The following is a 15,836-nucleotide window of genomic DNA, read 5'->3' as shown; positions in this document are numbered from 1 at the left end:
TGCAGAAAAGGTGAACGGATGGTCTCTACATGCATGGTTCCCACTGTGAAGCATGGCAGAGGAGGTGTGATGCTGTGGGGGTGCTTTGCTGGTGATACTGTTAAGGATTTATTCAAAATTGAAGGCAGACTGAACCAGCATGGCTACCACAGCATCCTGCAGGGACATGCCATCCCATCTGGTTCATGTTTAGTTGGACCATGATTTATTTTTCAACAGGACAATGACCACAAACACACCTCCAGGCTGTGTAAGGACTATGTGACCAAGAGGAAGAGTGATGGAGTGCTGTGTCAGATGACCTGGCCTCCACAGTCACCTGACCTAAAACCAATGGAGACGGTTTGGGATGAGATGGACCGCAGAGTGAAGGCAAAAGGGCCAAAAGTGCTCAGCATCTTTGGGAACTCCTTCAAGACTGTTGGAAAACCATTTCAGGTGACGACCTCATGAAGCTCATGGAGAGAATGCCAAGAGTGTGCAAAGCAGTAATCAAAGCAAAGAAGAATCTAAAATATAAAACATGTTTTGACTTATTTCCCACTTTTTTGTTTACTACATAATTTCACATGTTTTCAGTCATAGTTTTGATGCCTTCAGTGAGAATCTACAATGTAAATAGTCATGAAAATAAAGAAAAACCTTTTAATTTTGGTATGATTAAATCATATCAGAGTAAGGAAATGGTAAAGAACGCGCTGTTAAGAATTATTGTACACAAATTGCTGCTAAGGTGTGAGAATGACTGCCAAAAGAAGTCACCTAAAAGGTGAAAATATTTGATCCTGTGATGGAGAAAATCTCAATGTGATCAGAGGTCAGAGGTCAGAGACAGCGATTGCATATCTTGGAAAAGCACACTTTAGGCTACAGAATTCGGGACAGAGATGCTTGTTAACTCTGTGGATATGATAAACGACAATTACTGGCTTACCTTTAACACTCTGCTGCCCTCACATTGTGTGTCTGTGGGTGTGTGTTTCTGTCTGTAACTCTATTTTTGTTCACAAGGGCGTGTGGGTGAACACAAAGCACTGCACACTGAAGCAGCAGCTTTGTTTGAAAGACTACTTCATTGTGCAGTTATATGGTAAATGGCTGGCTGATCAGTAGTGTTTTCCTCAAACCACAAGAACAGATTTTAATACAGCTATATTGTGCATTTACCAAGAAGGCAGACCCAAAACTGCTCTCCAGAGTGGCACTTAAAATAAGATTGTTTCTGCACCCCAATAGCGCGTTCCTTAAGAACCTCCTGTCCACCCTATTTTCTTCCACCTACTTCAATACTGGTTTATTATTATAAACCAGAAGCCAATCCTGCTATTTTTCCAGTGAATACAGTCAAGCTCATAATGTAACTGAATGCCATTTTTTCTGCTACTTTTAAACAAGAACAGCTGAGTGAGTATCATCAGACATGTGGCCACTACAATCACTCTACAACCTTACATCTATTTTTTGTCCTTCTTGTTCTGTGGGTTGCGGCAGATAACCTGCAGGGGACAGTGCTTGAGGGTATGGGAGAACGTATAGGGAAGAGATGAGCCTGTAAATGACTGCAGACCAATAATGATAATGGAAGCGGTGGCAACAAGACAACTTTCAAAAAGTACGTGCTCCGTCTCTGACCTCGTTTTTCTCTCCTTGTTGGACTTATTCCTCTCAGTTGTTAATGCAGTTGTTCTGTACCCACTGCGACACCCTTGTGTACCGCTTCTTAACATTTGATTACATTTTGATTTGCTGCTGTAATGTTACTGTAATGTGTGTGCTTCACATCAAAGTTAGCCAGCATTACATGCACACAGAAGTAGCTATTCATAATCCGTAGGGCCTGAGTCGATACGGCCAGGAACCATTTTTATGAAGACCGGTTTCATCTCATCTGTCCTGTTTCTGACACAAAAGTGAGCTCAGTTTTCCCTGCAGTGAGTCAGAGTTTTCTGTTACTCTCCATCTTGGGTTCTGAGGTAATTTGGTGTCACTGTCAAATACACCAGTGACTCAATAGAGCGTCTTTTCCTACCAAGATGGGGAGAAATGCTCCAAACCTCTCAGGTTCTATTTCTCAAATGTACAGTGTGTTCTTCCACATTTTTATGAGAGAGAGAGAGAGAGACAGTTTAAATTGGGAGTCGGAGCTTTAACAGCAGGGACATATATCACAAAGCTTACAGTCGTTTATAGTTTACTTAATGATGTTTAATTTTGCTATATTCAAGAGCAACACGTAGCCTTTTCAGTGATTTGTAGATCCAACATACACTGCTCAAAAAAGAAAAATAAATAAATAAATAAAGGAACATCAAGCATAGCATCAAGTTAGTTAAACTTATGGGGTACTGATCTGGTCAATTAAGTAGCAGAGGGGATTGTTAATCAGTTTCAGCTGTTTTGATGTGGGCAACAATGAGACAACCCCCAAAACAGGAATGGTTTCACAGGTGGAGGACACTGAGATTTTCTCCCTTCTCATCTTTTCTGACTTTTTTCACTAGTTTTGCATTTGGTTAGGGTCAGTATCACTGCTGGTAGCATGAGGTGATACTTGGATCCTACATAGGTTGCACAGGTAGTTCAGCTCCTTCAAAATGACACATCAGTGGGTGCCTTCGCCAGAAGGTCTGTTGTCTCCCAGCACAGTCTCAAGAGCATGGAGGAGATTCCATAGAGGAGAGCTGGCATCCTGTGCTTTTCACAGATAAGAACAGGTTCACCCTGAGCACATGTGACAGATGTGAAAGAGTCTGGAGAAGCCGTGGAGAATGTCACGCTGCCTGTAACATCATTCAGCATGTCTGGTTTGGTGGTGGGTCAGTGATGGTCTGGGGACACACAGACATCTACAGGCTAGACAACAGCACCCTGACATTAGTCATCAGGATGAAGTCCTTGGACCCACTGTCAAACTCTACACTGGTGCACTGGGTCCTGGGTTCCTCCTGGTAATAATGCAGGCAATTGCTGGATGATAAATGAATTGATACCATTGACTAACCCGCACACTTGCCTGACCTAAATCCAATAGGCAATGCGTTTCAGTCCATCTGACACCGCCAGATTGCATCTCATACTCTCCAGGAGCTCAGTGATTCACTGGTCCATATCTGGGAGGAGATCCCCCAGGACACCATCCGTCATCTCATTAGGAGAATGCCCCGATGTTGTCGGACGTCAAACACGTGGAGGTCATACAAACTAATAAGTACCATTTTCAGTTCCTGCAATGAAATTTTGGTAAAATGGACTTGCCTGCTACATCATTTCAACACTTCTGTCTTTGAATTTAGCCTTTTGTAGGTTAATCAAATGATGTGGCATCCTTTCATTGCATTACCTGACCCATATCAATATAGATATGGGTCAGGTAATGCACGATTTTTTTTACACCATTGAGATCTGATGTGTTTTTCCAAAATGTTCATTTTGCATCTTTTTATGGTTTTAATCATATGTTTACACTCTATATAGGTAAACTCATTTAACTCTCTGTATGCCATGATAACAGTATAGCATCATTAGCATGATTGTGAATTTCTGCACTGGCGTCTATTTCTCTGACAGAGAAAAGGATTATGGGAATTTAACAAATGCCTAGTTGACTGGGTACTGCTTAACCAGGAAAGAGAACGGCCATAGCTGACTTCACAAAGAAGAGAAAGAAGTTCACATCATTCAAACAAAGGTCAAAGAAGCACAGTTGAGCAGTTAAGAATCACAAACAGGGGACAGTTTTGTCTTTGTCATCACCCATTCGCTTCATTTTGGTGCAAATAAGTTCTTTGTATATTATGGTTTCTGTCTTCTTTGTGGTAAAGTTAAAGAACCAGCAAGAGCACAAACATGAACAAGACATTACCAGTTATTCCACAAATGCTTAACAATGCCTCAGGTGGCACTAGACACCAACAGAATGTAAAAGCTCTGTACAGCAACTACGAACAACCAATTCACTACCACGCTGATATCTACAACTGTCACTAGTACACTGTAAACCAGGTATTAGTACCTGTGCTGCTGCAACATCAGGTTCTAGTTCTAGTTCTTAGTGTTTTTCTAAATCCAGCCAAAACTGCAACAAATTAGAGAAAGAAGTTCTGTAGGAAAAAGAAACTAAAGAAAATTCTATGATTCTTATTAGCCCTTCTATTGCTACTGACGTAAGTGGTGTCAAGTTTTGTCCCTTTTGTGAAGTACCAGTGCCAGTTGTTTTATCAGTGGGAATACCAGCTAGTTCTAGAGTTGGTGCCCTGTCCCTGTAAAAAGAGGTATAAGCTATGACGTATGCATTCCAATAAAAGATAAATCCTTAACAATAACTTTGCCTTATAATGAGAGCCAATGAGACTGCACATGCAAAAAAATATACCTGGCTGAAGAAAGAGCTAGGTTTAGATTTAACATTGTCTCTGTGACTATCTATTAGGAGAATAACAGGGACATATATGGTGTCCTCTCATTGACTGACTGGCCCAGACTCTACTATAAATGATTAAATTACTTTGTGACGTCACAGTACTAAATATCAATGGACTGTCATCCTTGAATACTAAATACACTAGTCACTGTGTGTGTGTGTGTGTGTGTGTGTGTGTGTGTGTGTGTGTGTGTGTGTGTGTGTGTGTGTGTGTGTGCTCCTGCTCCTCTTTTTCTTCCTCTCATTAATTCTTGTCCTCATCAAGTATCTGTCTCACCAGTGTGTTTGCCAAGAATGAAGTCAGCACACGTGCATGCACACAGTCAGACACACACACTTCACCACACAGTGGCAGAAGCCTTCTCAGTCACGACTCACACAGCACACGCACACACTCTCTCAGAAACCAATAGAGGAGATAAAAAGTGAGAAAGAAAGAGAGTGACAGTAGTAACACTAAAAATTGAAACTAAACTAAAAGTCTGAAGCCTTATTTGTGTACCCAGATGCTGCACTGTGTGTTACATGAGCTAATATTGCATTGTTGGATGAGCTGGATTTATTAAAGCTAAAAAAATACTGGCCACTGCACAGTGAAGGTAATGGCCATAACGTAAGAACAACTTATTAGTTATCTTTCCTGCAAAATTTCAATATTGGCCTGGCATTGATTAGCACTGAAGAAAAAGTGAAGAAAATGATGTAAAATGGACAGGGTTCATCTTCTGGGCACCATGAGAGACACTTTTAGACATTTAGTAGTTTATATGGTTTACTGTATTTACATTTTGTGTATTTATAGTGATACACATGCTTTATTTTAGACAAGAATATGAATATTCTTCATGTACAGTGGTCCCTCATTTATCACGGGAGTTACGTTCCAAAATTAACCCGCAATGGGTGAAATCCGTGAAGTAGCCAACTTTATTTTTTACAATTATTATAGATGTTTTAAGGCTGTAAAACCCCTCACTACACACTTTATACACTTTTCTCAGACATGCATGAACATTTTCACACTTCACCCACAGGTGCCTTTCGTCGACATTGTTGTGTTTGTTGGGAAGAAAACAAACATACAGTACAGCACTTCAGAGTCACACTGCTAGCGATCAAAGATTTATGTACATTTGACAAGCTGAACGCATTCTGTACTGTACAGGAGACACAGCACGAGATTGATTGACAGTGGTCTACAGCCAATCAAGATGCAGAACACAATGCGCTATAAAAAAAAAGCATGCAAAGTTGCACAAAAAAATCAGCGAAACAGCGAGGCCGCGAAAAGTGAACCGCATTATAGCGAGGGACCACTGTAATTCCTGTATAAAGGGGAACTGCTATCTGTGAGAGACTTACATATACTGAGGTGAGGTTTCTAATGTACGGCAAAGTAACCTCACCTGAATGACTGAAAACAACTGTCCAATACAGCGTACAGACACTTAGATTTTTCTTTTAATGATTACTTTTGTCAAATATAATATTCAATATGCATCTATATTCTTAAATATCAATATTCACAGAATAGGACATTTAATCTTAGTTCATCTAAGACCAGTCAGATCAGCCTGGAGGCTGCTTAATGACTACTTGGCAACTATCAGTTGCTAGGGAAAAATTAGCATTAGTTGGTCAGTGGTTGTAGGTGGTTTTTAGCTGTTGGGGAAATCAGTCACAAAGAGGTGCATGGTGCTGTGTCAAACATTGTAAAACATTGTCGATCATCTTGTAGATCTGATGTTATTTTTGATCACAGACATGATTTCTTTGATATCTCATTGGCATCTTTGTTTGTCCAGATATCAGCAATGGTAGTATCAGGCTTCAGTCACAAAGGCCTAGAAACCAGTTGGTGACCAGTAGCTAGAGAAAATAGAAATTTAAGACTTTGCTGCGGTGTATTACTTGCGATTCAATGACAAATTAATGTGTTTTGCAATAAACTGCAAATAAGACAGTGGTCAGAGCTACTGAGGGAGCACTGCTACACTGTACAAAAGGGAAGACCAAGTCTTAACACTCCAATGGCACAGATATAGCGTTTACAACTAGGAAGACTACAGGAAGTTGATTTCAGAGTAAAATATACATAGTGGCTTGAAGTATGATTATAGTTGGCAATATAGGCCATGCATAGTAATTGTGCGTAATTGTGTGTGTCTAAATACAGTGTCTATGTGTGTGTATGCACCATAAACTACAAGCAGAGTGTGTTATATAGGCTGTGGCGAGTGATTGATCGTAGGGAGCAGGGAAAAGCAGGTTACTGCAGCGCTTACACACACACATTCATTCCCTCTCTCAGCGCACTCCTCTCGGCATTTCTCTTTCCCTCTCTCTCTCCCCCCTCCCCCCTTGTTCCATCTCCATCTTTGCCTTCCCTCCTCCTCCCATTCCTCTTCCAAACCTCTCTCTCATTCTCCATACATCACTTTCACCGCCGCTGTCCCCCCAGCCATCACTTTTCCTTGCTTCCTGTGGTCTCCCTCCTCTTGCTCTAAACTCTTCTCTGCTCTCCATCCTTCTCACGCCTTCTTTAACAGCCAAGCCCATCTTGTATTCTTTTTCTGTCCTGTTATCCAGAGCCCAAGGGAAGAGAAAAACAATGTCACGTGTCTTCTACTTCCACCTCCTCCTCCTTTTTCCCTCCCTCTGCTCTCTAGCTGCAGTAGTACTCTACTGCTACTCTGGCAAGGGGCTTCATTGCTCTCAGAGGGCTCACTCTGCTTCTCTCGCTCTACCCATATCTATATCTATCCATTTACTGCATCTATCCATCCATCCGAGCAGAATGCTGCAGGACGTGTTGAATTTCAGTGACTGCAGTTTAAAGCTGTATTTAAAGTTGAATGTAAACATGGCAGCTATGAAGCACTATCTGTTGGTTCCATTGTGGTGTCAGGTGGCACTTGGATGTAAAAAGCCAATATGTACATATTCAGCTAATGATTTTAATTTAAAGTAAAACCTTTCTTTTGATTAATCTGAGGCCATCTGAATGTGTCAGCTTCATGTCTGAATGGACACCCTGGTAACCTTTTCATAAATGAAACAGCAATCTTTCTCAGTGGGAGACAGCTCATTTATGTATCACTTTCAACACAACGCAAATCTGAATGTATGCAATCATATTAAAAGATAGGCAGGCACAAGATTGCTCTATGTTTCCCCTGCATCTCGAATTGCTCATTTCACTAACGTGACAACAATTCAAAATAATCCGAAACAAACCAAAAAATCCTCATTCAAAAACTCATTCACTTTAACATTTGTTAAAGGTTAAAATATTTAGCCTCTTAGCATATTAAAAGGTGTTATAAAAGGGCAAAATGTTTTTACAAATTACTGAAGCTACTGATGTCACCTGCAATCAGGTTGAGAAAACAAAACAAAAAACCCTAAAAAACAATTTGACCAGGCTTGAAACTTAACCTAAATATTTATCATGACAGCTTTAGCTGTAAGGTGGTTGATGCCTGTTGCAGTGGTAATTTCTGAACCAAATGGTAGACATCGGAGGTGAAGGAGTCCTATTAGCTTGGTTATTTTGTGGGACTTACAGGTACTGACAGGTCAAGCAGAGTGTGGGTATGACAGTAGCTGAAGCAAAAACATGTGTGGGAGGGCACTGAGACCACTGAACAAGAGAATCTAGCAAACTGTCAGGTGACTCCGGTGGAAGGAACAAGGTTCTCCACAATTCTCCACAATTGCACTGATTCTGCTTTAATAGAGGAAGCAGACTCTGGGGACGACTGGCACGACCCATCCATCACTTGGTTTGAGGTCACTGAGGTATTTAAACAACCCTTTGGTGGTAAGGGTGGACAAGGTTTGCCCTGAATTCTTTAAAGTTATGGATGTTGTAGAGCTGTCTTGGTTAACACACCTCAGCAACATCACAATGACATGGTGCCTTTGGACTGGCAGACTGGTGTGTAGTACAGTAAGACTCAGTGCTGGTGGGTGTTGGACTTTGCCAGGGCTGCCCAAAAATTGTGTTCATTTCTAGGCGCAGCCAGGTGGCAGAAGGCTTCCAGTTTAGTGGCCTAAGGATTTCGTCTCCAGTTTTTGCAGATAACATGGTTCTGTTGGCTTCATCAGATGGTGGCTTTCAGCTTACACTGGGGTGCTTTGCAGCCAAGTTTGAAGCAGCAGGAATGAGAATCTGTCCGAGGCTATGGTCCTCAGCTGGAAAATGTGAAGTCCCCACTCCAGGTCAGGGATGAGTTGCTGTTGCTGACCAAAGTGGAGGACTCCAAGTATCTTGGAGTCTTGTTCACAAATGAGGGGCAAGGAGATTGGGGGATTGACAGTTGGGTTAGTGTCATGGTGAAGAGAGAGCTGAGCATATAAGGAAAGCTGGTGATTTACCGGTCGATCTATGTCAATACCCTTACCTACGGTCACATGGTTTGGGTAATGATCAAAAGAATACTGTTGTATTGTATTGTAGATAAAAGCAAGAGAAATTTGTTTTCTCTGAAGGTTGGCTGGACTCAGCCTTAGCGATAGGGTGAGAAGTTCAGTTATTAGGAAGGAGCTCACAGTAGAGATGCTACTCCCTGCACATCAAAAGGAGACAGCTGAGGTGGTTCGAACATCTGATTAGGATGCCGCCAAGGTGCCTCCTGGGTTAGGTGTTCTGGCTATGGCCTATTAGGAGGATGCCCTAGGGCAGACTCAGGACATGCTGGAGAGATTATGTCTCTCCACTGGCCTAGGAATGCTTCACTGTTTCCCTGAATCAGCTGGAAGAGGTGGCTGGGGAGAGGGAGATCTGGGCTTCTCTGCTTAGCCTGCTGCCCCTGTGAACTGGCCCTGGATAAGCAGTATCAAATGGATGGATAGATGGATCCTTGTCACACTAACAAAATTATCAATTTTAGTGACAGACCTCTGTGGAAGGTTCATCTGTGCAAATCTTGCATGAAAGACTAAACAGGGAAGGAAGCAACCCCTGAGACAAACAGCAAGCTTTTGGAATTTGAAAAAACAAAACACAAATACACGAAGTAAATAATTAGACTGTATCTTAAAATGACTCCTGCCTTTTACTGTTTTTTAGATCATCCCAGACAAAAAGTTCTAACTTGTGACTCATGCTTTAAATGAAAGTTACCAGGGTGGCTGCTCTTCTGTAAACTTCACCATTAGTGGCAAAGCCAATAAGCCATCAATACAGTACAGTACTACTGAAATGCTCTTCATATCAAGGCTTAGCAGAATGTCATAAGTAGCAGCCCTGCATGATGTCCATCTTTTACTTATCACTTTCATGGGGAAATAACTGACTGATGATGACTATCAAGTATCTGGTTAACACTAAGACTCAGTAATACTATTTCTAGGATTTTGATGGTGCTGTAAAATATGAACATTTGTTTTTTTTTCTTTTAATCATCTAGCTGCAATTTCCTTGGTGGGACAATCTATTGGTGCTCAGTGACATAATGAAAAGTTAGGTATGGCTCAAGGTAGCCCCCATTTGCCATTTAAGCTTAACTGTCAAAGGAAAGTCAGTGTGATGTTATTGTTGTTCGCACTCTAGAAAAATCACTTGGGGAGAAATGTATCTCCACCAGGGGTAAAATTAATTCAGCAGAGGCAAGAACATGTAGACTACCCCCCAGCAAATCACACTGAGTGTATTCCCAGTCCGAAAGCATTTAAAATTTTTTTCGGGGAATACAGTTGAAGAACAATCTGTTGCGCTGCTCATCAGTAGGTGAATCTACTACGCTGTAAATCCCCTGTGTTAATCCAGCATATCTATAATACCCCTTAAACCCAATAAATTTTATAATTTTCCTTACTGCTCTTTTAGAATTCTCTTTTGTTCCTCTAAGAAAAGAAAATTTTAGGGAACCCATTAGATGGGACCTGTATTTCCATTCCCTTACAAACCCAGAGACCTCTAATATGGTGCTCTACAGCAGGACAGTTTGGATGTGATCTGCCAAAGATAAACAAGAGAAACTATAGTATGCTACTTTCTGAAAAAGTGTTGCATTGTGCGTGGCTTGTCATCAGTTCTCTGGAGACGCTATGTGGTAGCAGAGGTGATGAAAACATCACTACATGTGAACACACCTTACTTGAGGACTGGCTGCGATTTATGCTTCCCTGTTTAGCTCCCATGGCATCAGTTAACATCTTGTAAAGCTGAGTGACATGATGATGGGGGTAAAGCGGAAGGGCTAACAACACTACCTCAAGCAGTAAAAGGCCACCAGTTTAAAGCTCTAGTTAAATCCAGCTGGGATTTTCTCTACTTCTTGTTTTAGCTTCAGCAGCTAGCGCTTTCAGCTAACTAAATAGAGATGGAATAGTGGAAGAAAAGAGAAAGAAGGATGCAGAAAACTATGCTACCCCTCTGTTGGCTATTGCCATAACAACAAACCAGCTCCCCCATCTCTTGCAGAAGTGACATTTCGCTTTGCCCTGGTTGCTGCACCCTGCAGGGACGCTCTGATCCAGCCTGTGTACGTGTATGTGTGTATGTGTCCTCATTAAAGGAAGAGTGACTGAGGAGGAGTGGCCCTGATCACAAACACACACACACACACACCTTGTCAAACCAGACCTCTGCTGAGTCTGTGCGAGTGTGTTTCAGATTAGAAAAGACACAAAGTCAAGCTACTTGATGCAAACACACAAACTGACTGAGTAAGGATTCATCTAAAAATTACCGATGATGTGTTGTCTGTAAAATTGTTACACTATCACTGAAATAAGTGTGTGTATGTATATGCGTATCTCTTATTTGCCTATTTCTCCTCTATATCTTGTTATCATCTGTACCCCCCACCCACCCACTATGGTTTAGGCAGCCATATTTAGATCACACAGCAACCACATGACTACTCATGCCACCTGCCGACATATATGTAAAGACTATGCAGCTGGGTTGGAGACATGACAATATGAGCAGGGCTATGTTCACTGGCATTTCAATGATATATTGCTGCAGGAGCAGAGATTCTCACATGTTACAGTCAGTAAAGATGAGATGTTACGTAAAAAACTACTGTAATTGGTGTTTCCTGTTTCAACATCTATTCCCATACCAGCACCGATCCAGTGGTTTTTGTTTTGTTTTTTTATTTAGAAGACTGCAGTGAGTCCAGCACACCTCAAGTGCCAGTATGAATGGTTAATGGGACTGTGTTGATGTCACAGATTGAGGGAGTACTAACCACCACATTAGTTGCAACCGTGGCTTTAGGCACATCCTGTTCCATTGTGGTAAACTTCTGTTGTTTAATTTCCCATCTTTGTCTGCTCAACCATCTATGATTTCACTTTGTTAGCTCCTTCTGTACTTATACCCCTCGTTACTTAGTCTGATAGTCTCTTTACCAGCTCCTGCTCTACCTTCTTCAAAGTTTGTCTCCTTGTGCCTCGCCTTGTGTTTTTCGTCATCCATGGTTAAGAGTAAGTATTCAGGCTTCTTTACTTTTGGATATTTATGATGTCATAGAATATCCCAAATATGGTCATCTCAGGCACTGAGCTCTGGCTATGAGCAAACAAGGTAAACCCACTCACATGTCTGAATCTTTTTTTGGGAGGGGCATCAAATCAGAAGAAAGTTCCTTTAAGGTAAGTGGGAAAAAAGCTAAAACAGCTTGTTGTGGAGAGAAGATGAACTGAAGGGCTGCTCGAAGACCCATTATAAAATCAAATAGTATTCTTTTGAACCATAAACTGTAAACCATACAGAATGACTCCATTTATAGAGTCCAAGAATAACAATATGGAGCTAGAGGTAAGTGTGACGGACCCTCTTTTGGTATCTTTTGTTTGCCTCCATTTGGGTCCCCCGTTACACGTGCATACCATTGCAGGACACTAAAATACACAGTCATATGAACAGCTTACAATTAAGTCCAAGTCAAGTAGTAAGCTGGTATGTCATTGGTTCTACTTCTCCTTGAGTTTGACTATCCTTAAAAAAATGCATTTTCTGTGTGGACTCCAATAGAGTTAAATGAACTGCTCACAGCTTCCTTTTGCAGAAACCTGTCTAGGTCCACACCTTTGACATATTCCATCTGACTGGGCGGACTGATTCATCTGGCACTGTGACATGAAACTCCAGTTTCTCAGCTGAGGAACAACCTGTCCATTGACCGCTGCAGAAGGATTAATGATTAGTCAGTCAGTGCCATGGGTATGACTAAAGCAATTATCTAATGATGCACGACTGTTTATTCTGGCACTCCTGAGGAATGGCTACAATACATAAATGGAAAAACGCGGTGAACCTTAAGAGATTTAAGAGCATATATTGGTCTCTAGTGATTGATTTGGGAAAATCGAATTCCTGCCTGAATGAAATCAGTTAGAGCAGAGGAGTGTCAGGCTCAAGATGGAAGCTGAATGTAACAACCTGGCAATTCAGTTATAACGCTTGGCAGAGACAATATTTCAACATTTTCTGTCCTAACTGTAAATCTGTCCTCAGCCATCAGGTTAGAGGATGAAGAGAAATTGGCTGACACTAGTGTCGTTATGTGGACCCACTGCTGGGATTTTTAAAGCTGAAATGTTTACGTTTGTGATAAATGCCCAAGCAGAAATTAAACTGAAAGGAGAATTACAGCAGGACAAATGTTCACTTTAGGTTAATTACAGATGTATGAATCCCCGCACAAATATCCCAAATTATTCACTCCAGAGGAACAAATTTTAACAAAGCCTCACCATGCGATTACCCCACCAAACTTGGAACTCGAGTGAAATGGGTAGCCATGGAAACACAGCCTACACATTTCAGTGTCCAAAAGCAGGTACACATTAGAAACCACTTATACAAAAGCAAGCAAGCACAAACCCAGACAAGAAAATAAAACCTAATCTTAACCCCACTTAGAAGAACATTGCTAAAGTAAATCCCAAACTAAAACGATTAGAGCTGTGGACTCACCCGGTGAGGACAACTACAAAGTCCATGACGTTCCAGCCGTTCCTCAGGTAGGAGCCCTTATGTAATGCAAAACCGAGAGCCAGGATCTTTATTCCAGACTCGAAACAGAAGATGGCTATGAAGTAGGGCTCTGTCTCCTCCTGCAGGGGAGAGGAAAAGGATGGAAAGGGAAAAGGAATGGGAGAAGGAATATAAAAAGTGAAGTTATGGGTAGTTATGTGAGTAGAAACACAAAGAGAAGGGAAGAGAAGATAGAAAAGTGAAATGTAAGAGAGAAAAAGAAAAAGGGTCAGGGAGATTTTTTCTTTAGGGTTTTTGTTTTTAATGGCAGCCTAAAAATTCCTTACACAAATCAGGCATAACATTATCCCTACTGTCAGGTAAAGTGAATAACACGGATTATCTCTTCATCATGCCATCTGTTAGTGGTGGGATATATCAGGGAGTAAGTGAACATGTGGTCCTTATAATTGAGGAGTTAGAAACAGGAAAATGGGCAAGCATAAGGATTTGAGCCAGTTTGAAAAGGGCCAAACTGTGATGGCTAGACTGGGTTAGAGCGTCTCCAAAACTGTAGCTCTTGCGGGGTGCTCCTGGACTGCAGTGGTCAGTAAGTCCAAGGAAGGAACAGTTGTGAACCAACAACAGGCTCATGGGTGGCCAAGACTCATTGATGCATGTGTGAAGTGAAGGCCAGTGTTGTCAGATACAACAGATTAGCCACTGTAGCTCAAATTGCCCAAAAAAGTGAATGCCGGTTCTGACAGGAAGGTGTCAGAATACACAGAGCATCACAGTTTGTTGTGTATGGGGCTGCATGTGCAGACACCTATCCACTGACGAAAGCATCAACAAAGAACAGAGCCACAGAGCAATAGAAGAAGGTGGCCTGGTCTGATGAATCATTTTGTCTTTTAAATCACATGGATGGCTGGGTGTGTGTTGCTTACCTGGGAAGATGTCAGGCCAGCAGAGGCTGCTGTGCATGCTGGGCCCTGTCATCCATATGGATGTTACTTTGACACATACCACCTACCTAAGCATTGTTGCAGACCATGTACACCCTTTCATGGAAAAGATATTCCCTGATTGCTGTGGCCTCGTTCAACATAACAATGCACCTTGCCAAAAATGCTTCAGCAATGGTTTGAGGAGCGTAACAACGAGTTTGAGGTATTGACTTGGCCTCCAAATTCGCTAGATCTAAATCCGTGGGATGTGCTGGACAAAGAAGTCTGATCCATGGAGGCCCCTTCTCGCATCATCTGTTGCTAAGATCTTGGTGCAGATACCACAGCACACCTTCAAGGATCATGTGGAGTCCATGCGTTGACGGGTCAGGGCTGCTTTGGCAGCAAAAGGGACCAAAACAATATTAGGCAAGAAGTCATAATGTTATACTTGATCGGTGTAAACCTAAGAAGTGCTGAGAACAATATCAGTCAACATAGTTAGAAATGTACCAATTTGCTGCAAAGTTCAATTCACAGGCCTGATCACATTAGAAATAATGACGTGATAAAAATTATGAGAACGTACTGTTTTTTTTTTTTTCTTTTTTTAGCCTGTGTGAGTGAGCTCAAGCATATTTGGTATCAGTGTGTCCAGTGTACCTCAACGGTCTCCATGTGTATGTATTTCCATCTGTGCGCACACTGAATACGTATGCATATGTTGCACATGTACATGAACCACATTTAAATGTGTGTGTGTGTGTGTGTGTGTGTGTGTGTGTGTGTGTGTGTGTGTGTGTGTGTGTGTGTGTGTAAAATTTGTGTTACCAGTCGTTCGGAGAGAGGCGTCTTGTCTCCATCGGGAAGGTGCTGTTCCAGAGCCAGGACGATGCAGTTTGCAATGATGGTGGTGAGAATCATCCATTCAAATGGAGTACAGCTGGGGTTAAAGCCAATAGCACCAGGAAGAAGCATGCACCTCATATAGAGTACACAACACTGCAACCATTCACACCACGAAGATCCAGCCACTGACACTTGCAAACATTTTTACAATGGATTTGAAAAGAAGTCCAGCCTGCCAGGTGACATTTTTCTTTCTGTTGCTCTGAATGTCTGTTTACATATTCACTATTCTTTGTAATGTCACACAGCCAAGGAAATGTAAATCTGCAAATCTCAGTGCTTTATTGGAACAAGTAAAACAAGTAGAATTCTTTGGTCCTGCAATAAGAGTATGTGCAACAGAAGATGTAGTATTTAAGAACATTTAGAAATAACTATAAAGATGGGAGCCATAATTCAAATGAATAAAGACTAATAACAAGAACAGCAATGACAATAAAAGGGGAGATGGTGCTCAAGACAGTTTAAAACGTTATGATCAGGGGTGCACATAAGTGGTCCGCAGGTGCGCATGCGCTGTCAAAATAAAAGGCGCGCACCAGACAAGAAGTTGCAACATGCGTTTGCGTACATAAGATTTTCTGGAGGAGGACAAACATTTGTTTAGACCTCTTAAAGA

The 15,836-nt window shown here is 41.6% G+C and overlaps 1 protein-coding gene across 1 annotated transcript in view; it reads right to left on the bottom strand.

Moving 5' to 3' along the window:
* cacna1ab (calcium channel, voltage-dependent, P/Q type, alpha 1A subunit, b) overlaps window positions 1-15,408 on the bottom strand; it is a 180,094-nt gene extending 164,686 nt beyond the window's left edge. The window contains exons 1-2 of the mRNA XM_039613577.1: window positions 15,140-15,408; window positions 13,359-13,498 (exon numbers count right to left, since the gene is read on the bottom strand). Of these exons, the coding sequence (XP_039469511.1) occupies window positions 13,359-13,498; window positions 15,140-15,295 (296 nt within the window). The 5' untranslated portion in view covers window positions 15,296-15,408. The remainder of the gene's footprint in view (window positions 1-13,358; window positions 13,499-15,139) is intronic.
* Window positions 15,409-15,836: the final 428 nt, after the last annotated feature.

Source organism: Oreochromis aureus, linkage group 6, assembly GCF_013358895.1.
Source record: "Oreochromis aureus strain Israel breed Guangdong linkage group 6, ZZ_aureus, whole genome shotgun sequence".
Classification (NCBI taxonomy): domain Eukaryota; kingdom Metazoa; phylum Chordata; class Actinopteri; order Cichliformes; family Cichlidae; genus Oreochromis; species Oreochromis aureus.
Note: the sequence above shows the minus strand (reverse complement) of the source record. Positions and strands in the feature narration are given on the sequence as shown.